The following is a 25,200-nucleotide window of genomic DNA, read 5'->3' as shown; positions in this document are numbered from 1 at the left end:
TGAGGTGGGAGAATCCCTTGAGCCTGAGAGGTGGAGTTTGCAGTGAGCCGTGATTGTGCCACTGCACTCCAGCCTGGGTGATAGAGCCAGACCTTGTCTCCAAAAGAAATAAAACAGCTGGGTGCAGTGGCTCACGCCTGTAATTCCAGGCCGAGGCGGGTGGATCATCTGAGGTCAGGAGTTCAGGACCAGCCCGGCCAACATGGTGAAACCCCATCTCTACTAAAAAATGGAAAAATTAGCCGGGCGTGGTGGTGCATGCCTGTAATCCCAGCTACTCGGGAGGCTGAGACAGGAGAATTGCTTGAACCCGGGAGGTGGAAGTTGCAGTGAGCTGAGATCGTGCCATTGCAGTTCAGCCTGGGCGACAAGAGCAAAACTCCATCTCAAAAAAAATAAATAAATAAAATAAAGAAATAAAACAAAGAGTTCAGGACATTGACTTTGTGGAATGTCTGTTATTCTGGAGCTAATTGTTTCCTGTTTTTCTCTCTTAGCTCCTGTATTTTCTGTAAATTGGAAATTACACTAGGCCTAGAAGCTTAATTGGATTCAAATTCATCATATTTAGCAGGAAGATTTCATAGGTGATGCTTTGTGTACTTAATCTTGCCTCACATCAGGAGGCACAAAGTCTCAGGCTGACTCATCAGTGAGGCTAAATTTGAACTTGCAGTTAAGGTAATGCCTGCCAGACTGCTCCACTGGAAAGGTATCTTTTCCCTTTTCTGAAAATTAGGTAATCTTGAGGGGTGTTATTTTGCCTCTGCATAAAGACCCTCTTTCCAAGAAGAGAGCCTTTTCACCTGATTGTTGTGTTTTGGCATTAATTATATTTGTCTGAATCAATTATTCCCTTTTGCAGTTGTGAAGTTGTGAAGTACCCTTCTGATCCCTCCCTCCTCCTGTCACTATGGACTTATGTATTTTTATTCAATATATTAAATAATTGTTTTTATTCAATATATTAAATAATTGTTTTCCCAGTTGTCTTATTTGAATTTAGATCCAAATAGGATCCATATATCTATAGAATTTTGAGCAGAGGAGTGACAGCTTTTGCCTATTTTTTTTTTTTTTTTTTTTTTAGATAGGGTCTTGCTCTGTTGCCAAGGCTGGAGTGAACTGATCTCAGCTCACTGCAGCCTCAACCTCCTGGCCTCAGGCGATTCTCCTATCTCAGCCTCCTGGTAGCTGGAACTACAGGCATGTGCCACCCACCACACCTGGCTAATATTTAAAAAAATTTTTTTTTGAGACAGAGTCTTGCTTGGTTGCCCAGGCTGGAGTGCACTGGTGTTATCTCGGCTCACTGCAACCTCCGCTTCCCAGGTTCAAGCGATTGTTGTGTCTCAGCCTCCTGAGTAGCTGGGACTATAGGAGTGCGCCACCACGCCCGACTAGTTTTTGTATTTTTAGTAGAGACAGGGTTTCACCATGTGGGCCAGGCTGGTCTCAAACTCCTGACTGCAAGTGATCCGCCTGCCTTAGCCTCCCAAAGTGCTGGGATTACAGGCGTGAGCCACCACTCCTGGCCAAAAAATTCTTTTAAAATTTTTTGTAGAGACAAGCTTTCACCATGTTGCCCAGGCTGGTCTCAGACTCCTGAGCTGAAGCAATCTGCCTGCCTTGGCCTCCCAAAGTGCTAGGACTACAGGCATGAGCCACCGTTCTTCTTTTTTTTTTTTTTGAGACAGAGTCTCACTCTGTCACCCAGGCTAGAGTGTAGTGGTGCAATCTCGGCTCACTGAAGCCTCCACCTCCTGGGTTCAAGTGATTCTCCTACCTTAGCCTCCTGAGTAGCGGGGATTACAGGCGAGCACCACCACACCCAGCTAATTTTTGTATATTTACTGGAGACAAGGTTTCGGCATGTTGGCCAAGCTGGTCTTGAACTCCTGACCTCAGGTGATTCACCTGACTCAGCCTCCCAAAGTGCTGGGATTACAGGTATGAGCCACTGTGCCCAACAGAGCCACCCTTTTTTTTTTTTCCCCCGAGACGGAGTCTTGTTGTGTCACCCACTCTGGAGTTCAGTGGTGTGATCTCGGCTCACTGCAGCTTCCACCTCCCAGGTTCAAGCAATTCTCACTGCCTCAGTCTCCCAACTAGCTGGCATTACAGGCGCCCACCACCACGCCTGCCTAATTTTTTGTATTTTTTAGTAGAGACGGGGTTTTGCCATGTTGGCCAGGCTGGTCTTGAACTCCTGACCTCAGGTGATCTGCCCGCTTCGGCCTCCCAAAATGCTGGGATTACAGGCATCAGCCACCGCACCCAGCCTAAGCCACCATTCTTAAAAAGGCCACTTTGACTGAAGTCTATTGAGGATAGACTATGTGGCAGAGTGAAATCTGGAGACTATTGCATCATCCAGGAGTGAGGAAAGGGGCTTGGGCCAGGATAGTAATGCCAGTGGTGAAAAGTAAATCTGCTTTAATGACAGGATTACTTTAAATGAAAGAGGAGGCTGGATATGATGGCTTATGCCTGTAGTCCTAGCTACTCAGGAAGCTGAGGCAGGAGGATTGGTTGAGCCCAGGAGATCATGGCTGCAGTGAGCCATGATTGCACCACTGCACTCCAGCCTGGACAACAGAGCAAGACTGTCTCAAAAAAAATATGGCAAGGCGCAGTGGCTCACGCCTGTAATCCCAGCACTTTGGGAGGCCATGGCAGGCAGATCACCTGAGGTTAGGAGTTTGAGACCAGCCTGACCAACATAGAGAAAACCCGTATCTACTAAAAATATAAAATTAGCCGGGCGTGGTGGCACATGCCTGTAATCCCAGCTACTCGGGGGGCTGAGGCAGGAGAATCACTTGAACCCAGGAGGTGGAGGTTGCAGTGAGCCAAGATCGTGCCATTGCACTCCAGCCTAGGCAACAAGAGTGAAACTCCATCTCAAAAAATATATATATATATAATATATATATATACACACATATATTAATATAAAATATAAATAAATGCAAGAGGAAATGAGATTGGTTATCTTTAGGACCTTAAACTCTGAAATACTATTTTTTCTACTTCATGTTTAAAATTTTCTTGCTTTGTTTGAATCAATGGTTATGTACGAATGCAATTTTAGGAAACAGTATAAATATTCATCATAGGGGACTGGCTAAACAAATTACAGTTCTCTATTAATTTATTATTTTATTTTATTTTATTTTATTTTTTGAGATGGAGTCTCACTCTGTCTCCCAGGCTGGAGTGCAGTGGTGTGATCTCAGCTCACTGCAACCTCCACCTCCCCGGTTAAAGCAATTCTCCTACCTCAGCCTCCTGAGTAGCTGGGATTACAGATGCCCGCCACCATGCCCAGCTAATTTTTGTAATTTTAGTAGAGACAGGGTTTCACCATGTTGGCCAGGCTGGTCTCGAACTCCTGACCTCAGGTGATCTGCTCACCTCAGCTTCCCACAGTGCTGGGATAACAGGCGTGAGCCACCGCGCCCCGCCTATTAATTTATAATAGCCTTACGGATCCAATGCTCCCTTTTACTGCCCTGAACTCAAATTATGGGTGTGACTTTCTTACATCATTTTTAAAGATCAGTAATGTCTAACTAGACAATAAAGGACAAAGGAAAGGGAAATCCCTGATGATGAAATAATACGTGTTTCACTCTGTATTATTATTATTATTTTTGAGAGGGAGTTTCACTCTTGTTGCCCAGGCTGGAGTGCAATGGTGTGATCCTGGCTCACCGCAACCCCCGCCTCCTGGGTTCAAGCGATTTTCCTGCCTCAGCTTCCCGAGTAGCTGGGATTACAGGCATATGCCACCACACCCAGCTAATTTTGTATTTTTAGTAGAGACGGGGTTTCTCCATGTTGTTCAGACTGGTCTCGAACTCCTGACCTCAGGTGATCTGCTCACCTCAGCTTCCCACAGTGCTGGGATAACAGGCGTGAGCCACCGCGCCCCGCCTATTAATTTATAATAGCCTTACGGATCCAATGCTCCCTTTTACTGCCCTGAACTCAAATTATGGGTGTGACTTTCTTACATCATTTTTAAAGATCAGTAATGTCTAACTAGACAATAAAGGACAAAGGAAAGGGAAATCCCTGATGATGAAATAATACGTGTTTCACTCTGTATTATTATTATTATTTTTGAGAGGGAGTTTCACTCTTGTTGCCCAGGCTGGAGTGCAATGGTGTGATCCTGGCTCACCGCAACCCCCGCCTCCTGGGTTCAAGCGATTTTCCTGCCTCAGCTTCCCGAGTAGCTGGGATTACAGGCATATGCCACCACACCCAGCTAATTTTGTATTTTTAGTAGAGACGGGGTTTCTCCATGTTGTTCAGACTGGTCTCGAACTCCTGATCTCAGGTGATCTGCCTGCCTCAGCCTCCCAAAGTGCTGGGATTACAGGCGTGAGCCACTGTGCCTGGCATGTTTCACTCTGTAAATGCTTGGGTCTCTAAGGTCACTGGAGAGGGTACAGTGAGAGGTCGAGCCCATCCTGCTGTAACTGCTTGTAGCAAGGAGTGCAGTTTAGGTGTCTTTCAGTATCTCAGGTGACACCAGCTGACTTTCAGAAGTGATGAACAACTCAACAAAATTCCAAACAATGAAGTTCATGCTTTGGCCAGGCACAGTGGCTCATGCCCGTAATCCCAACACTCTGGAAGGCCAAGATGGGAGGATTACTTGAGGCCAGGAGTTCAAGACCAGCCTGGTCAACATAGGGATACCCCATCTCCAAAGCAAACAATTTATAAAAGTATATAAGTAAAATAAAGTTCATGCTTCTCTCTGATTACACTGCAGTTTACAGGCCTGGAGAATGTCAGGGATGTTAAAACTTTTAACAAGCAAAACTACAACCAAACCCCTTTGTGTTTATATGTAAAATAGAGTTCTAGACTTAGGCAATGATAAATGAGTTATTCATGTACATGAACATCTGGCTGGACATTTCAGTCATGTGGACAGTGCCATGCATGACAAGAATCTCCCCAACCACTGTCAGAGGCCCACAAATCTTCGAAGTGCCTCCTGGAGGCATTGCTGTCCTGCTGAAACCACCAACATGACGAGGTAGAAGTAATTGTTAAAAGACCAGTGTAGGCTGGGTGCTGTGGCTCATGCCTGTTATCTCAGCAGTTCGGGAGGCCAAGGTGGGAGGATCGCTTGAGCCTAGGAGTTCGAGACCAGCCTGGGAAACCAAGTGAGACATTGTCGCTATTTTTTTTTTTTTTTTTTTTTTTGAGACGAAGTCTTTCTCTGTTGCCAGCCTGGAATGTAGTGGTGCATTCTCGGCTCACTGCAACCTCCACCTCCTGGGTTCAAACGATTCTTCTGCCTCAGACTCCCGAGTAGCTGGGACTAAAGGGGCCCGCCACCAGGCCCAGCTAATGTTGTATTCTTAGTAGAGACGTGTTTCACCATGTTGGCCAGGATGGTCTCGATCTATTGACCTCGTGAGCTGTCCGCCTCCGCTCCCAAAGTTCTGGGATTACAGGCATGGACCTTGTCTCTATTTTTTAAAAAAAGACCAATGTGCCAGGCGTGGTGGCTCACACCTGTAGTTCCAGCACTTTGGGAGGCCAAGGCGGGTGGAAACTTTTCATATGTAATGCAGGTAAAAATAAGTCCTCTCTAGCCACAGTCATTGAGCCTCTACTTGGAGACACCCACTGTGAAATATTTCTTCGCTGTCCTTCCAAGGATATTCTAGGCACATGCAAGCATCTCTACTAAAAATACAAAAATTAGCCGAGTATGGTGGTGGGCGCCTGTAGTCCCAGCTACTCAGGAGGCTGAGGCAGGAGAATTGCTTGAACCCAGGAGGCGGAAGTTGCAGTGAGCTGAGATTGCGCCACTGCACTCCAGCCCAGGCGACAGAGGGAGACTCCGTCTCAAAAAAAAAAAAAAGACATGTAAAAAAAAAGAAAGAAAGAAGATAAAGGCCAATGTAGTACATCCTCAAAATAGCCTCAGACAGACGTAGACATAGATTTTGTAAAGTTAGATTTAAAAAAACAAAGAACAGTAGAATGCAATATAACATATGCCACTGTTTTTGTAAAAAGTAAAATTAAATGTATCTTTATGCTTGCATGTACCTATAATATCCCTGGGAGGACAGTGAAGAAATGTTTCACAGTGGGTGTCTCCAAGTAGAGGCTCAAGGACTGTGGCCAGAGGACTTATTTTTACCTGCATTACATATGAAAAATTTGAAAAACATACATTTTAAAATAAATCAGTAGTATGTGGCTCACTCCAAGCGCTTAACAAATATATTGTTCAAAAATTATTTTTTCTGAGATGGAGTTTTGCTCTTGTCGCACAGGCTGAAGTACAATGGCACTATCTCAGCTCACTACAACCTCTGCCTCCTGGGTTCAAGCAATTCTCCTGCCTCAGCCTTCTGAATAGCTGGGATTACAGGTGCCCGCCACCACCCCCAGCTAATTTTTGTATTTTTAGTAGAGACGGCGTTGAGTACAGGTGCGCATTACCACACCTGGCTAATTTTTGCATTTTTATTTATTTATTTATTATTTTTATTTTTATTTTTTTCGAGATGGAGTTTTGCCCTGTCACCCAGGCTAGAGTGCAGTGGCGCAATCTCGGCTCACTGCAACCTTCGCCTCCCAAGTTCAAGCGATTCTCCTGCCTCAGCCTCCCGAGTAGCTGGGATTACAGGCGTGAGCCACCTCGCCTGGCTATTTATTTATTTTTGATACGGAGTCGTGCTCTGTTGCTCAGGCTGGAGTGCAATGGCACAATCTGGGCTCACTGCAACCTGCGCCTCCTGGGTTCAAGCGATTCTCCTGTCTCAGCCTCCTGAGTAGCTGGAATTACAGGCGCCCGCCACCATACCCAGCTAATTTTTTTGTATTTTTAGCAAAGATGGGGTTTCACCACGTTGGCCCAGGCTGATCTTGAACTCCTGACCTCAGGTGATCCACCTGCCTTGGCCTCCCAAAGTGCTGGGATTACAGGCATGAGGCACCACGCCAGGCCATAATTTTCATATTTTTAGTAGAGATGAGGGGTTTACTATGTTGGCCAGGCTGGTCTTGAACTCCTGGCCACAAGTGATCTTCCCACCTCGGCCTCCCAAAGTGCCAGGATTACAGGTGTAAGCCTCCACATCCAGCCCATTCATTATTACTTTTATTACTTATTAGGAAATTTTCCAAAACAAAAGCTAGAAATCGGGCCAGGCACAGTGGCTCATGCCTGTAATCCCAGCACTTAGTGAAGCCGAGGTCAGGAGTTCAAGACCAGCCTGGCCAACATGGTGAAACCCCATCTCCCCTAAAAATACAAAATTAGCCGGGTGTAGTGGTAGGCGCCTGTAATCCCAGCTACTCAGGAGGCTGAGGCAGGAGAATCACTTGAACCTGGGAGGCAGAGGTTGCAGTGAGCCGAGATCGTGCGACTGCCTTCCACCTTGGGCAACAGAGCAAGACTCCATCTCAAAAAAAAAAAAAAAAAAAAAGTCAGGCGAGGTGGCTCCTCACCCCTGTAATCCCAGCACTTTGGGAGGCTGAGGCAGGAGGATCACCTGAGGTAGGGAGTTTGAGACCAGCCTGACCAACATGGAGAAACTCCATCTCTACTAAAAATACAAAAGTAGGTGGCCATAGTGGCGCATGCCTATAATCCCAGCTAGTCGGGAGGCTGAGGCAGGAGAATCGCTTGATCCCAGGAGGCGGAGGTTGCAGTGAGCCGAGATCAAGCCATTGCACTCCAGCCTGGGCAACAAGAGACTCTGTCTCAAAAAAAAAAAAAAAAAAATTAGCCAGATGTAGTAGTGCATGCCTGTAGTCCCAGCTATTCAGGAGGCTGGCCCAGGAGGTGGAGGTTGCAGTGAGCCAAGATTATTCCACTGCCCTCCAACCTGGGCAACAGAGTGAGATCCTGTCAAAAAAAGAAAAAGAAGAAAGCAATTTGTGTTAATCCACTCTTTTTAAATCTGCTTTTCATAGAAAAACTTTTTCATATTTATTTCATAATAGATTTACATAATTGCTAACTGAATTGCATATTTAAAATAGATATTTTTCACATATGCAGACCTGGGAAGAAAGAAATAGAATGGATTCTTTTTTTTTTTGAGACGGAGTCTCTCTCTGTCACCCAGGCTGGAGTGCAGTGGCGCGATCTCGGCTCCCTTGCAAGCTCCACCTCCCGGGTTCACGCCATTCTCCTGCCTCAGCCTCCCGAGCAGCTGGGACTGCAGGCGCCTGCCACCACGCCCAGCTGATTTTTTTGTATCTTTTTAGAAGAGACGGGGTTTCACTGTGTTAGCCAGGCTGGTCTCGAACTCCTGACCTCAGGTGATCTGCCCACCTCAACCTCCCGAAGTGCTGGGATTACAGACGTGAGCCACCAGGCCCATAATCCCAGCACTTTGGGAGGCTGAGACGGGCAGATCACATGAGGCCAGGAGTTCGAGACCAGCCTGGCCAACATGGTGAAACCCTGTCTCTACTAAAAATTCAAAAATTAGCTGGGCGTGGTGGCACGTGCCTGTAATCCCAAATACTCAGGAGGCTGAGTCATGAGAATCACTTGAGCCCAGGAGGAGGAGGTTGCAGTGAGCCGAGATCGTGTTACTGCACTCCAGCCTGGGTGACAGAGCAAGACTCTGTCTCAAAAAACAAACATGCCGGGCACTATGGCTCACACCTGTAATCCTAGTACTTTGGGAGGCCGAGTTCAGGAGTTTGAGACCAGCTTGGCCAACATAGTGAAACCCCGTATTTACTAAAAATACAAAATTAGCCAGTTGTGGTGGTGGGTGCCTCTAGTCCCAGCTACTTGGGAGGCTGAGGCAGGAGAATCGCTTGAACCTGGGAGACGGAGATTGCAGTGAGCTGAGATCGCACCATTGCATTCCAGCCTGGGCAACAAGAGCAAAACTCTGTCTCAAAAACAAACCAACCAACCCGCCCACCCCGCCCGTAAAAACAAACAAACAAACAAAAAAAACTATTGTTCAGCCAGATGCTTAATTTCCTGAATTTCAGTATTTTTGGGGAATCCTTTAGGCAAACAGTAACTAACATATATCCCTAAAAGTTGTGGACATTTAAGCTTTTTCAAAATTTCTAACCCTAACTACAACCAGTCAGCCCCCAGCACTAGCTGAAGCTGCAGTGGGAGGAGGCATCCAGAGGTGGGAGATGGTGAATACCTTGGGCCCAACTTGGGCTCCAGGGGCCTGGTTTTAGGTCAGTGGCCTCCCTGGAGATTTCGACACCCTCTGGATTGTAGTGCTGCCTCCAGCTGGTTCTCCACTCTGAGATGAGCTCTGGTCAGACTGGCTTTGAGTCAACTTTTATCATTACCATCTGGGGAGCCTTGGGGCAGTGATTTATGCTAAGTCTGTTTCCTTATCTATAAAAGGGGTATAATTACAGTACTTCCTCTGGTAGTGCCTAATTTTGGTACAAATTGAGTATCCCTAATTAAAAATCCAAAATTCAAAATGCTCCAAAATCCAAAACTTTTATAGTGCTGACAAGATGCCACAAGTGGAGAATTCCATATCTGACCTCATGTGATGGGTTGTAGTCAAAATACAATCAAAACTTTGTTTTATGCACAACATTTAAAAAAAATATTGTATAAGCCAGGCACGGTGGCTCAGGCCTGTAATCCCAGCTCTTTGGGAGGCCAAGGTGGGCGGATCACGAGGTCAGGAGATCGAGACCATCCTGGCTAACACAGTGAAACCCTGTCTCTATTAAAAATACAAAAAATTAGCTGGGCGTGGTGGTGGGCGCGGTGGCGGGTGCCTGTAGTCCCAGCTACTTGGGAGGCTGAGGCAGGGGAATGGCGTGAACCCGGGAGGCGGACCTTGCAGTGAGCCGAGATCGTGCTACTGCACTCCAGCCTGGGCGACAGAGCAAGACTCCATCTCAAAAAAAAAAAAGAAAAAAAATATATATATAGTATAAAATTATCCTCAGGATACATGTATAAGGTGTATGTGAAACATAAATGAATTTTGTGTTTAGACTGCGGTCACATCCCTAAGATAGCTCATAATGTATATGCAAATATTTCAAAATCTGAAAAAAATCACAAATTCAATAAGATGGTCCCAAGAATTTCAGAGAAGGGATACTCAACATGTAATTTTTTTTTTTTTTTTTTTTTTTTTTTTTTTTTTTTTTTTGAGACGGAGTCTTGCACTGTCGCCCAGGCTGGAGTGCAGTGGCGCAATCTTGGCTTCCTGCAACCTCCGCCTCATGGGTTCAAGCAATTCTCCTGCCTCAGCCTCCCGAGTAGCTGGGACTACAGGTGTGCACCACCGTGCCCAGCTAATTTTTGTATTTTTAGGAGAGATGGGGTTTTGCTATGTTGGCCAGGCTGGTCTCGAACTCCTGACCTCAAGTGATCCTCCTGCCTCAGCCTCCCAAAGTGCTGGGATTACAGGTGTGAGTCAGCTTGCCTGGACTGTATCTTTCATTTATGCAATTTCTAATTATTTTTAAAATCCAGCTGCTCTTTTTTTAATGGTGGTTTGCCTTCTTGTTTTGTTTTTTTTTTTTTTTTTTTTTTTTTTTTTGAGACAGGGTCTCATTCTTTTGCCTAGGCTGGAGTGCAGTGGTGTGATCATGACTCACTGTGCCTTGACCTCCCTGGTTCAAGCAGTCTTTCCACCTCAGCCTCCCAAGTAGCTCGGCTAATTTTTTATTTTATTTTTGGTAGAGTCAGGGTCTCCCTAAGTTGCCCATGCTGTTGTTGAACTCCCGAGTTCAAGTCCTCCCACCTAGGCCTCTCAAAGTTTGTACTTTTTTTAAAAAGGTGTTTTCCATTAAAATCCCGTGTGTCCTGGGACACATAAACATCTTTTTTTTTTGAAATGGAGTCTCGCTTTGTCACCCAGGCTGGAGTGCAGTGGCGCAATCTCAGCTCACTGCAAGCTCCACCTCCAGGGTTCACGCCATTCTCTTGCCTCAGCCTTCCGAGTAGCTGGGACTACAGGTGCCTGCCACCACACCTAGCTATTTTTTTTGTATTTTTAGTAGAGATGGGGTTTCACCGTGTTAGCCAGGATGGTCTCGATCTCCTGACCTCGTGATCTGCCCGCCTCGGCCTCCTGAAGTGCTGGGATTACAGGCGTGAGCCACTGTGCCTGGCCCCACATAAACATCTTTACAGCATGGTTCTGAGTCTGCCTAGTTCACTTCCTGCAGGTCTGCTGCTTGCCGCCCAGTTTTTGTATTCATTGATCTGCGGGGCAGTGACATGGTTCTCAGAATGGGGACTCTATTTTTGCACCTGTGATGCTGGGCAGATGGCAACTTCCTCGATTTCCTGTGAGACTGTTTGTGTCATTTATCTAGGTCAATTTCAAGGACATAAAGTCTTTTAATTTTTTTTGAGACAGAGTCTCACTGTGTTGTCCAGGCTAGAGTGCAGTGGTACAATCACAGCTCACTGACGCCTCCATCTCCCAGGCTCAAGTGAACCTCCCACCTCAGCCTCCTAAGTAGCTGGAACTACAGGCACATGCCACCATGCTTGACTAATATTTGATTTTTTGTAGAGACAGGGCCTCACTATGTTGCAACTAGGCTGGTCTTGAACTCCTGGACACAAGTGATCCTCCCACCTTGGCCTCCTGACATGTTGGGATTACAAAGTCTTTTCTAGTCCCATAGTCAGGGAGTCAAGCCCAGCCAGCCCCCTTTCCTCAATGGGCCTTGAGTCCTCCTCAGTCCCCACTGCACCCTCTGGCTGTGGTTCCTTAGTACCATTCACCCCTGAAGCTTTTTTCCTTTCTTACTCTGGCAATAATTTTGTTATATTTTTTTCCAGTGTGTCTCTATGCATGGAGTAAGAAAGAAACCATCCTACAGTAGCACCAAATCCAGCATGGATGGGTAAGAAGACTGACCACCAGGTGTTCTGGAGTAGCCCGCTGCAATGTAGAAAGGGTGGAACAATGACCTCATAATGATGCAGCAATGACCTTGTAGAAAAGTGGATAGGCTGGGGGCAGTGGCTCACACTTATAATCCCAGCACTTTGGGAGGCCGAGGTGGGTGGATCACTTGAGCCCAGGAGTTCGAGACCAGCCTGGCCAACGTGGTGAAACTCCATCTCTACTAAAAATACACAAATTAGCCAGGCGTGGTGGCGTGTGCTTGTAGTCCCAGCTACTTGAGAGGCTGAGATATGAGAATCACTTGAACCTGGGAGGTGGAGGTTGCAGTGAGCCTAGATTGCGCCACCGCACTCCAGCCTGGGCAAGAGATCTAGACTCCGTCTCAAAAAAAAGGCAGGGGTGGTGGCTCACGCCTGTAATCCCAGCACTTTGGGAGGCCGAGGTGGGTGGATCACGAGGTCAGGAGTTCAAGACCAGCCTGACCAATATGGTGAAACCTCATCTCTACTAAAAATACAAAAATTAGCCAGGCGTGATGGCAGGTGCCTGTAATCTCAGCTACTCAGGAGGCTGAGGCAGGAGAATCGCTTGAACCTGGGTGGCAGAGGTTGCAGTGAGCCAAGATTGCACCACTGCACTCCAGCCTGGGTGACAGAATGAGACTGCCTCCGCCTCAAAAAAAAAAAAAAAAAAAAAAGGTAAATGTGATCGCTCATCTCTGGACTATACTGGAGAAACAGGAAGTTTTCTTTTCTTTTCTTCCTGACGAAGGAAGGATGAAGGTATCAGAAGACAGGAACAAACTGGGATTTATCCCAAGAACAACTTACTTGTGAATTTTAAAGGGCTCCCATTCTCCTCTGGCAAGCGGCAATTTAGACTATGCCACAGTTCTGAGGACTTGCTCTTGGGCCAAGGCCTCAGGGCTCAGGGTCCTCTCAAAGCCTTGACCCGCCCTGGGGTTGTAACTCTCCCTGGTGTGGAAAAATGGTTCAAATGCTGTTGCTTTCAAGAGGTTCTTTTTCTTTCTCCTCAGCTGTGTTGGTGCAGGACTTTCACATGTCTTTGGAGTAGAATAAGATGTGCCAATCCAGACTCAACCCCATCTCATCAAGATCCAGTGATCTTCATTTTCTGATTGTCTACCCCAAGCTCTCTTCCTCCCCAAACTCATCCTCCACCCTGCTACTGGACTTGTCTTTGTACTCTCAAAGCAGTGTAAGGAGATTCATCAACCGGTGGTGTGGACATGTGAACAGCGTGAGGCAGACAGTAAGCATCACCCTACAAAACCTAACCCCCTATGGGAGTGGCATTCCCTTTCAGTCAGTCTCTACTAGCTACTGATCAGAGGAGGGAATTTGCCCCTCAGCAACTTGACATGCCACAGTTCTCATCCTCTTCTGGAATGCCTGCCTGTCTGTGCTCCCTCCCTCTCTCAATCTCTCCTTCCCTCCACTTCTCTTTTCTTCCCCTCTGTCTCCTCCCTCCCCTCCTTCTTCTTCTCTCCTTCTCTCCTCCATCTCCCTCCCTTTTTCTCTCCTTCCCTCCCTTCCCTTAGCTGGGTGTCCCCATCTCCAAGGCTCTCACTTTCACACTCCCAGGACACTCCCAGCCACTGAGGGGAAATCTCCGCCTTTAAACTCTGAGGTGTTTATATTTGGGTACTTTGGAACACTTAAAAACATTTTTTTTCCCTTAGAACACCTTCTAAAAGAACCTTAAAATTAAAAAAATTTTTTTTTGGTGGGGAGATGAGGGTCTCGCTATGTTGCCCAGGCTGGTGTTGATCTCCTGGGCTCAAGGGTTCCTCCTGCTTCAGCTTCCTAAGTAGCTAGGACTATAGGAATGAGCCACCACATCCAGCTTTTAAAAAAATCTTAATAGTTTTTACTTGAAAAAACAATCTGTGGCCAGGCACAGTGGCTCATGCCTGTAATCCCAATACTTTGGGATGCCAAGGCGGGTGGATCACCTGAGGTCAGGAGTATGAGACCAGCCTGGCCAACATGGCAAAACACTGTCTCTACTAAAAATACAAACAAAATTAGCTGAGTATGGTGGTGTGTGCCTGTAATACCAGCTACTCAAGAGGCTGAGGCAGGAGAATCGCCCAAACCTGGGAAACGGAGGTTGCAGTGAGCTGGATCGCGCCACTGCTCTCCAGCCTGGGCAACAAGAGCGAAAACTCGGTCTCAAAAAAAAAAAAAAAAAAAAATCTGTAGACAAAGGGAAGGGGCCAGTACCACACATCTGGCGCCCTGTCATACAACAATATGCAGCCTTGTGCCTGGAATCCGTCTATACGCCCATGTCTCCTTCCTTCACTTAGGTTATAAACTTCTTGAGGGTGGCAGCCAGACAGTAGCAGTTTGCGTGCGAAGCCCCTGCAGTGGCATATGGAAGACTTTCAATACATCAGGACCAGAGGATGAGCTGGAAATGAAATCACACCCACTGGTGGGAGAAAACTAAACTTGATGACAGAGGACCAACAGAGGAAGCAGCTTGAGTATGTGTCCTCAGATGCAGACACACAAGGCCTTGCCTTCCTGGATGAGACAGGCACTGACTGGAGCAGAGTTTGCCAGACTCAAAGGGCCACATTTTAGGGACAGTCTAAAATGTGGTATATGGACAATCTGGCAGTGGTATGTAGAATGGGTTAAAACTGGAAGACTGGGCTGGGTATGGTGGTGCATGCCTGTAATTCCAGTACTTTGGGAGGCTGAGGCAGGAGGATTGCTTGAGCCCAGGAGTTCAAGACCAGACTGGACAACACAATGAGACTTTGTCTCTAAAAAAACAAACAAAACTGGGTGATTAGGAGGTGACTACAAGAGCATAGGGAGTGAGTGGAAAATGAAAGGATGTGTGTAAATCCGAAGAAACGGTCAGAACTGAAGGTCAGAATGTGTGCTCTGCAATGTGTGAATACAGTACAAATGTGCTCCAGGAAGAATATCTGAAACAGATTCTCATGAGTTTCCAGAAGTACGTGGCTGTACTCAGAGTTGGGGAAGAACATAGCAGGAAGTGGCCAGAGGTAGTAAAAGCAGAATGGGGATTGAGGAATTGATGCTCCTAAGTGAGAAAAAAAAGGCAGCTTGTGTTGGGGCATGTGTGGGAGCAGGAGCAAGTTTTTGACAGGACAGGCTGTCACATAGGGTTTTGCTGCTGAACTCCACCAAGCAAAGCCTTGAAGCAGAGTTCCTCAGCTGCTGAGGTCCACACTCATACTCAGCTGTGGCGGGAGGCTATGGAGTCTACAGGCTTATAGGCAATTCCCAGAGTGTTAGTTTCCCACTGGCATTCTGGGCATGTGAGGGGCTTGTAGGGCTGGGCTGAAGACTAGATGAGCCTGCCTGTGTGCAGGAAGTGCTAAACTGAATACTGAGTGCCAGACTTGCCTGGCTCCATACTAAACAGGGAGTCACGGCTTCTGTCCATCCAGGAAATACATGTACATCTCATATATACCTATTCCACAAACTCTTTTTGAAAGCCCAGACGATAAATAGGCACGAAGCTACCTAAGCTGAAAAGGCCACCTGGCTCTACATGTGAGACATTAACATGAGGGCTTTATACTTTTCTATATGTGGCCTCAAGCAAACCAGAAGAATGTAAGTGCCATCGCATGTCCACAGACCCCCTTGAGCAGACTGGTGAGACTTTTTGCACTGACCTGGATTTGTGGTCAGACTGACCTGGGTTCAGATTCCTGTGTCACCAACTGGAGCCATGTAACCCTGGGCTTGGGCTAACATCTCTGGGTTTTGTTTTGTTTTTTTTTTGAGACAGAGTCTCACTCTGTCACCCAGGCTGGAGTGCAGTGGTACAATCTTGGCTTACTGCAACCTCCAACTCCCAGGTTTAAGCAATTCTCCCACCTCAGCCTCCCGAACAGCTGAGACTACAGGTACGTGCTACCATGCCTGGCTAATTTTTGTATTTTTTGGTAGACCTTGTTGGCCAGGCTGGTCTCAAACTCCTGACCTCAAGTGATCCACTTGCCTCCCAAAGTGCTGGGATTACAGGCGTGAGCCACCACACCAGGCTCTAGCTAACATCTCTGAATCTGAATTTCTTTGCTTGTAAAATGAGGCTGGTATTTATTTCCCAGATTTATTCAGGGGGTTAAATGAGCTAAAGCCACATAAGGCAGGCTGGTAGGTTTTCAAAGAAATGTTTAGTGACCTTCCCCTTCCATAGGAAAAAACTTAAGTTTTGGAGCTAAACAGACCAGATTCTCAGCACTTTCCCATTTCAGATTATGTGACCCTGGGATGTTGAATCATCTTCCTCTGCCTGAATTTCCTCATCTGTAAAATGAAGTATTATTGCCTTCTTGCTGTGGAGATGGAAAACTGAGAGGAGCCTGAGGCTCTCCAGCAGAGTGTGGCCTGAGAGTGGCCAGGGCTGGTTAGGTCCACCCTCTCCTCCAACACCTTCAGAGATGGGAGGACTCACTTTTTCAGTTTCTTCTTCTTCTTCTTTTTTTTTTTTTTTAAAGACAGGATTTCACTCTGTTGCTCAGGCTGGAGTGCAGTTGCATGGTCATAGCTCATTGCAGCCTTGACCTCCCAGGCTCAAGCAATCCTACTCAGCCTCCCAAGTAGCTGGGACTACAGGTGTGCACCACCACACCCAGCCCTTTCTCAGAGTTTCTAAAACTGAAAGCCATCGTCCAGAAATATTTAGTCCATACATCTTTTTACACAGAATATATTTAATTCCATCATATAAGCTAGGAACAATGTTAACCAACAGAAAATGTGATCACGAGCTACATACAATAGATCAAATGAAGCACACATATCCATGAAAAAATCATGTCAATTAAATATACTCTGCATTTCCATTAATATTAGTATGCTATTCTTTGATTTTTTTTGCTGATAAGCAGTCAAAACATTTAAACTCAAAATTGATAAATCAACTAGCTTGCTTTTTGTCATTTGGAAGACTACCATTATTCAAATTTAATATGTAATACACTCATCCAGATAATGAAACATCTGTGAAAAAAAGTGTGGGAATCACCTCATCTGTGCATAAAATGGCTACTATACATTAATGCAGACATTTGAAGTTAGAAAGGAATATAACTCAAATGGCAAAAGGTCCTAATTACAGAGTTTACAAATAAGCAGTTTTATTTTCAAAAGTACATAGTAAGTCCAGACTGGGCTATTGCCAAAGAACTAATCTTTAGTCTACTTTAACATGTTACATGGTATTCCTGACTCCACAGACTATCAACATCTGTGGAGGTTAGCTCCTAAAGGTCCCAAAGAACAGGAAACATGCAGGAATGAAGGACTCCTCATGAAGAGTAGGTGGGAGCAAGTGGGCAGGCCTGTATCTTCTCAGCGAAGTAAGGATTGAGTATAGAGAGCTGTTTGTCTTAACTGGGCTTCCCTGAAGAATCTGAGCCAAACTGGAAGAAACCAGCCTCATTTCCAGTGTTGAGATGTTAGCTGTACAGTGGCTGTACAACTGCAGAGTTTATTTATAGAATTAGAAATAATTTTTAAAAATTTTAAAAGCTTTTGTGTAATCATTAACCAGAGATGATGGTCACAAATTCTGGTAAAAATTTGACTCTCCAACTATCACCACATCAACAGGAAACAGGGCCATGCCACCAGGGAGGACTGTCTCAGCTGCCATTTAGGGAGCTGACCCCTTTGCTCTCTTGAGACCAGTTCCTGAAAGGAGGGCCTGTTTTGTACAGATGTGGCCATGGAACTCATGGGGCCCTTGTATCACTTATAAAAATACATATCTTTGGCAGGCGAAACGTTCATTCTGATTTCACTAATTTTCATGTATCCATTTCAAAGGCCTATAACATACATAGTAATTTAGTTTTCTAGGTGCATAATTTGAATTTAGGGTGCTTACAGCTAGGAGACAAGATGAACAGAGCTAACTGTCAGGCACTCCTATTTTAACATGGCTATTTTTTTCTGTTAGTTCACATATTACCAGCAATTAGTATATATTTTGAAGCTTTTGTGAAACTATGCCCTGTGATGCTCTTCCAACTTGGGGATAACGATACACATGGCTGTGTCTGAGATATACATTTTTCTGAAATGTCAAAGGTCTACTTCTCAACATTCTAATGGATTCACAGATTACTTATTATTACTGGTTCTTAATGAACTTGGTACTTCCTGTAGCAGTCTTCTAAGTGACTGGTCTAGGAGTCCCAGTTTTTATGTTCTCCATTTTGAGTTTACCCTGCCCATGTTCTCACTGAACCTCTGGTAATAACGACTTTTAGAAATCTTGACTGAAAAACAAACGGGGCCATGGTGCTTTCAGGTGTTGGAACTCTTTGAGCACCAGGAACTGTGCTAAGTGTCTTACATGTGTTCTCATTCAGAGATCAGAGAGAGGTAGGTACTATCATCTCCACTTTAAGGATGAAGACAGAGGCTTAAAGCAGTGAAGTCACATAGCCAGGGACTGGCCAACAAAGATCTGAACCCAGGTAGATAGGACTCCAGAACTACAATCGCCCTTGAAAGAATTACAAAGCCCAACTCTCCACTGCTCTCTACTTGTAACACAAGTCATAAATCTCTACCCTCAGGGGCCTAAAGCCAACAAATTCTGTATGTATTCCTCTATTTGTTTTCTATTGCTGCTGTAACAAATTACCACAAACTCAGTGGCTTTAAACCGAGTTTCTGTAGGTGAGAAGTGTGGCATAGCACAGCAAATTTATATGCTCAGGGTCTCACCAGGCTAAAATCAAGGCATCAGGTAAGGCCAAGTTTCTCATCTGTGCCTCAAGGTGCTCTTCCAAGCTCACTGGCAGGATTCACTTCCTTCTCTTGATTTCCACATGGCCCCTCTATCTTCACGTCAGCAATAGCACCTTGGGCCTTCCTTTGAATCTGACTCCTGCATCCTCTTCCATTTTTAAGGGTTCATGTAATTACACTGGGTTCCCCCAGGTAATCCAGGATAATATCTCTATTTTAGAAATTTTAGTTACATCTGCAAAGTCCCTTTTACCACATAATGTAACACATTCACAGGCATAACACTGGGCAGGGAAGGTGATGGGGACCAAAATTCTGCCTATCACCCCCTCCTGGAACCTCTCTTGTACATCTACAGCACCCAAGGCAAAATGCTGTCTCCCTTAGACAGTTTTTCAGTACTCTGTCCTCTGCCAAGTGTCCAAGCAGTTATAGCAGCTGGACTGGGTCTCACTCAAAATATAAATTAACACCATGTGTTTTCACCTTAAGAAATGCTGGTTGGCTGGGCCTGCTGGCTCATGCCAGTAATCCCAGCACTTTCGAAGGCTTAGATGGGTGGATCACCTGAGGTCAGGAGTTCGAGACCAGCCTGGCCAACATGGTGAAACCCCATCTCTACTAAAATACAAAAATTAGCTGGGCATGGTGGCATGCGCCTGTAATCTCAGCTACTTGGGAGGCTGAGGCAGGAGAATCGCTGGAACCCGGGAGGGAGGGTTGCAGTGAGCCAAGATTGTGCCATTGCACTCCAGTCTGGGTGACAAGAATGAGACTCTATTAAAGGAAAAAAAAAAAAAAAAAGCTAAGTTAATTGGTAGAAGATTGTGGAAAGGCCTATTTTTACTGGGGATAGGAATGGGATGATCTTCAACTGTTAAACATTTCAGGTTACCCCACTCAGGACTCCCTATGAAACAAAACCCGAAAAATGGACACTAACTATAACTTCACTCCCAGGTTCTCACTCTTTCCAGTGCCTGGAGATTCTCAGACTTACTAAGTCTTCACTTAGGATGGTAGTGTGGACCAACACTGCAACACAGTTTATCCAAAAGGTCAAACATAAATAGAATATTTTATACATTCAGAAAATTACTCATATGCAAGGAAAAGTGCTCTGAAATTACTTTAAATCAAAGCTGCTCTGAAGCAGATCAAGAATCTTGCTTAAAATTGAATTCACATATCTGAGAAGCAAATGTCCTTGTTCAGCACATTCGGGCAGTTCCTTGGTTCAGCTCAGCACACATCCCAGTAGAATCTTGTTTCACTAGATCAGCAACACCTTGCAGTCACCTAATACAATGACATCTTCCGATCTAAGAACACCTTCTCTTCTCTAACAAGAAATAACAGGACAAATAGAGAATAAAAACAGCAGGCAAATAAATAAGGGCCATCTCATAGATGAGCGGGTAACTGGATAAAATACAAGTAAAATGTTAGTTATAGATATAGGTGGTGAGTATAAGAATTCACTGGATAACTACTGGAACTTGTTTGCATGTTTGAAAATTTTCATGTCAGAAGCATCGCAATAAATTCAACCATAGGCACCAAAGCGAGTCACAATTCTCATTAAATGTTTCATAAAGAGTCAGATACTCTCCAGGCCGTTTGTTACAACTCCCTATATAAACACCATTCTTCATTCTCAAGACCTTATTTGTGTTGTTTCCCCACTGGACTCTTCCCAAATGCAAACCAGGCCCAGTTCAGGTTCTAACACCTTCTATTTAAAAAAAGAAAAAGAAAAATCCTTCTTCTCTCTGCTTAAGTGCCATTGCACTTCACTGTGTTGTACTATCTAAAATACAGATCTGACAATTTTTCAGGTGTTATACTAGTTAGACTGGGTGTTGTTTTTAATTATAAGAAATACTTTTTATGCTGGGCACAGTGGCTCATGCCTGTAATCCCAGCACTTTGGGAGGCTGAGGCGGGTGGATCACTTGAGGTCAGGAGTTTGAGACCAGCCTGGCCAACATGGTGAAACCCCATCTCTACTAAACAAATAAACAAACAAACAAAAAACACACACAAATTAGCTAGGCATGGTGGCGCATGCCTGTAGTCCCAGTTGCCTGGGAGGCTGAGGTTGCAGTGAGCCAAGATTAGGCTATTGGACTCCAGCCTAGGCAACAGAGTGAGATCCTGTCTCAGAAACAAAAACAAAAGAACAGACAAACATTAGCCAGGCATGGTGGCAGGCACCTGTAATCCCAGCTACTCAGGAGGCTGAGGCAGAAGAATCACTTGAACCTGGGAGGTGGAGGTTGCAGTGAGCTGAGATTGTGCCACTGCACGCCAGCCTGGGTAACAGAGCAAGACTCTGTCTGAAAAAAAAAAAAAAAAAAAACATAAAAAAAAATCTATCTTTTAGCTACGTATTAAGATATTATACATGAAGTGATATGATAGCCAGAACGTGCTTTAAAATAACTCAAGGGGTTGGGTACAAATGAAACGAGACTGATCATAACTGTGAGAGCTAAGCCCAGAGTACATGACCTAGTTGTTCTATTTCTATGTTTTTTGTTAGAAAACGAGGTGAAAATACAACCCTGGGAAGAAATTATGTAGTCAAGTAACTATACTATCAAAATGAATTAGACATTTGAAGCAATTATCTATAAAACTGTAGTAAAAATTGCCCTGAATCAAGTGATTCAGCCCAAGGAAGGTCTGTTGATTATATTGCACACCCCCCCCCCTTTTTTTTTTTCCAAACAATCAGCTTTCTATTGCTACTTTTACTGTAGGCCTGACTCTCAATACAGAAACTTCAAAATGGGTGCCTAGATAATTCAATCAGAATTTGAAATTTCTATTTTATCCTGCCTCATGAATTAACGAGCAAAAGTTCTTTATAGGATTCCAGCTAACAGACGCAGAAGGAATGACAAAATATCACCAGTTGGCAACCCCTGATGGAATCCCAGATCTGGGCAAATATCATTAATGATGGCAAAATCCATCAGGGGAAAAGCTGATAGAGAACTTTTGTAATGAATGGAGTGGGCTGGCAGCATCCAAACCCACTATCAATCTTAATGTTACAAGATGAGAGCCATTCATTTCACCTATGAATTATTTCTGTGAAAAAGCAAAACAGAACAACAAAAAAGCCCTCTAGATCTGTCAGTTTATAGAACATATAGGGGACAGAAAAGGTGTACATGATCCCATTAGGATACATTCAGTAAAATCCACTGAGGGACAATTCTATAGGACAAACAACTTAGTTTCTTCAAAAATTAATAACAGGAAAGTTAAATCTATAGATTATATTAACAAAATGCGAGATCTAGATCTTGCCTGGATCTTAATTCAAATAAACCAACTGTTAAAAAAAACTTACAAGACAATCAGGAAGTTTGAATATTGACTGGTACTTGGCATCAAAAAATGTTTTAGCAGTCTTACACAATGGTATTGTGGTTATGTTCAAAAAAGTACCCTATCTTTGGAGTTATAGTTGAATTATGTCTCTGATCACACAGACATGAAAATACTATGCCTGTAATGGGACTCAAACTGATCCCTGTGGGTTGGGGCAGGGGATAGGTGGGGATGCAGGTAAACAAGACTGACCCACAGGACAGCTGTTGGAGGATGGGTACACGGACTTCATTCTGCTATTCTTTTTATTTGTGAAAATTTCTATAATAAAATGTTTTTAAAAATGAGTTTGGATAGCGTTATACTATAAAATATTTTAAAATTTCCTTCTTTAATGAAGACTTACAAGCAGAAAAATATAATTTTCTAAGGGTCAATTAACTAGTACATTAACTCAAGTAACAGTTACTTAGGGCAGGGCATGGTGGCTTATGCCTGTAATCCCAGTACTTTGGGAGGCCAAGGTGGGAGGATGGCTTGAGCCAGGAGTTCAATACCAACCTGGGCAACATAGGGAGACCTCTGTCTCTTACATAAATAAAAAAAATTAGCCAGGTATGGTGGCATGTGCCTGTGTTCCCAGCTATTTGCAGGGCTGAGGTAAGAGGATTGCTTGGGCCTGAGAGGTGGAGGCTGCAGTGAGCCAGGATCATGCCACTGCACTTCAACCTGGGCAACAGAGCAAGAGCCTGTCTCGAAACAAACAAAAAAGTTTCTTAGAAACTGATAAAAATAATTTTTAAAAGATTGTACAAATTACTGTTATTGCATGACTAAGAGACTACTAAAAGTTGGGATTTTTTTTTTTGGAGACACAGTGGCACTCTGTCACCCAGGCTGGAGTGCAGTGGCGTGATCTTGGCTCACTGCAACCTCTGCATCCTGGGTTCAAGTGATTTTTTGTGCCCCAGTGCCCCACGTAGTTGGGACAACATGCGTGTAACACCATGCCTGGCGAATTTGTGTATTTTTAGTAGAGACTTTTTTTTTTTGAGAGAGAGTCTCGCTCAGTCGCCAGGCTGGAGTGCAGTGGCGCCATCTCGGCTCACTGCAAGCTCCGCCTCCCGGGTTCACGTCATTCTCATGCCTCAGCCTCCTGAGTAGCTGGGACTACAGGCACGTGCCACCACACCCGGCTAATTTTTTGTTTTTTTTTAATAGAGACGGGATTTCACCATGTTAGCCAGGATGGTCTCGATTTCCTGACCTCGTGATCCGCCTGCCTTGGCCTCCCAAAGTGCTGGGATTACAGGCATGAGCCACCGCACCTGGCTGAGACGGCATTTTACCATGTTAGCCAGGCTGGTCTCGAACTCCTGACCTCAAGTGATCCACCAGCCTCGGTCTCCTGAAGTGCTGGGATTACAGGCGTAAACCATAATGCCAGGCCAAAAATTGGGATTTTAAACCAAAAGGAGAAACCTTTGATAAACTGAACATCAATTCCAGTTAAAACTAGGCTCTGGAGTCAGCCAGATCTAGGTTTGAATCCTGGCTCTGTCATTTTCTATCTACTAGTTCAATGTTTTTTGGCATAGCATACAATTTCTGTGACCCTTAGGCTCCACTATCTATAATGTGACAGGAATAAAATTTCTTGGTCAGTAGAGCACTCAGCAAAGGGCCTGGCACATGGTAAGTGCTCAGTATAGAATTCAAATAATTCCACTACCATTTCAGTCATAAATGCATACTTTTCTATAATCTAACATCTCTCAAATTGGGATGTCTCATAATTGATGGCGTATCATGATTTAATTGGCAAGTTTTTTTCTTAGTGGTTTGTAAAAAATGGTGCTACAGATCAATAGCATCTAAGAGTCAATATACCATGGTATCAATCATTGTAAAGCTATATTCCCAATTTCTGTTCTAAGGTTACTCTGAATAACCAATCTGAGATTTAAAATATTTAAAGTCTGAGCAAAATATTTCTAATACATCATGAACAGAACAGTTTTGAGACAAATTAATTTTGTAAAAAATGATTTATCAATTCCATTTTTGTATAAAACATACGGGAGAAACCTAGCCAATCAACACACAACTGTCACCACATGAAAAGGTACTTTTATCAAACTTCGAGTCTAAGAACGTACAAATGTTTCTTTTATCATGTCTACAGTAATTGTCTATGCTTTTCCATTTAACTGTTGTTAAAAATTCCACATATCCCCATTATTTCTTCTGTCCCAGTTACAGTACAATGACGGGGAGGAAGAGGGTTGGTTAAAGCATCCCTCTAAGCAGTTTTCTGCTGTCCCTTCTTTCCAATCAGAGATTTGTGGATGTGAGGGATCACACCTAGAATGAAATTAAAAAAAGTTATTAAAAACTTTTAAAGTTTTTGCCTCAAGTAAAAAGTTAATTATAGAAAAAATGAAATTTACTTAAGTCCCTTTTCATATTCTGATACTGCTAAACTATCTATACCAATGGCTACACCCCAGGGGTCTGTGAACCCTTTAAAACTGTATGTAAAATTGTGTGACTTTCCGTGCATTTTTTGAGAAGAGTAACCACAGCTTTCTTTTTTTTTTGAGATGCCTCACTTTGTCGCCAATGCTGGGGTGCAGTGGTGTAATCTTGGCTCACTGCGACCTCTGTCCTGGGTTCAAGTGATTCTCCTACCTCAGCCTCCTGAGTAGCTGGGACTACAGGTGTGCACCACCATGCCCAGCTAATTTTTGTATTTTTAGTAGAGATGGGGTTTCACCACGTTGGCCAGGCTGGTCTTGAACTCCTGACCTCGGGTGATCCACGGCCTCTCAGCCTCCCAAAGTGCTGAGATTACAGGTGTGAGCCACCATGCCCAGCTGTAACCACAGCTTTCATGAAGTTCTTTGAGGGTTATCCAGAGAAGATTAAGAACCACCAACTTACCTCTCACTTTCACTGATCCTGACCCACTTTTCAAGTGTATTTATTTCAACCCTTTCCAGTGTATGTTATGCAACTTCTCCAACTCATTTTTCAAACACAGTTAAAAAAGTATGGGAAATACGTTAAACATCAGGCTTTAAGTATCATACGAAATTTAGACAAAGAACTGGCTAAAATAAAAATAGCATTACATATGGCTAGAAGGTGCAATATTTATTCAGATCATTATGAAAAGAAGCTTAGAATTG

The 25,200-nt window shown here is 44.4% G+C and overlaps 1 protein-coding gene and 1 long non-coding RNA gene across 6 annotated transcripts in view; one reads left to right on the top strand and one right to left on the bottom strand.

Moving 5' to 3' along the window:
- Positions 1-397: 397 nt before the first annotated feature.
- Positions 398-19,468, top strand: LOC129040007 (uncharacterized). Of its 2 annotated transcripts, XR_008503526.2 has the most exons (4): positions 398-712; positions 11,813-11,877; positions 12,919-13,154; positions 14,215-19,468. It is a non-coding gene; the product is annotated as an uncharacterized LOC129040007 (long non-coding RNA). The 2 variants fall into 2 exon arrangements; XR_010126886.1 differs by lacking the exon at positions 398-712 and having other exon boundaries at positions 11,298-11,877.
- Positions 16,597-25,200, bottom strand: part of LOC129040006 (histone H2A.V) — a 21,587-nt gene continuing 12,983 nt past the window's right edge. For all 4 annotated transcript variants that reach the window (XM_054493753.2, XM_054493755.2, XM_054493756.2 and 1 more), the window contains one exon: positions 16,597-24,373. In XM_054493753.2, the coding sequence (XP_054349728.1) occupies positions 24,312-24,373 (62 nt within the window). In that variant the 3' untranslated portion in view covers positions 16,597-24,311. The remainder of the gene's footprint in view (positions 24,374-25,200) is intronic.

The sequence above is a fragment of the Pongo pygmaeus genome, chromosome 6 (assembly GCF_028885625.2).
Source record: "Pongo pygmaeus isolate AG05252 chromosome 6, NHGRI_mPonPyg2-v2.0_pri, whole genome shotgun sequence".
Classification (NCBI taxonomy): domain Eukaryota; kingdom Metazoa; phylum Chordata; class Mammalia; order Primates; family Hominidae; genus Pongo; species Pongo pygmaeus.
This window is presented reverse-complemented; position numbering and strand designations above follow the sequence as displayed.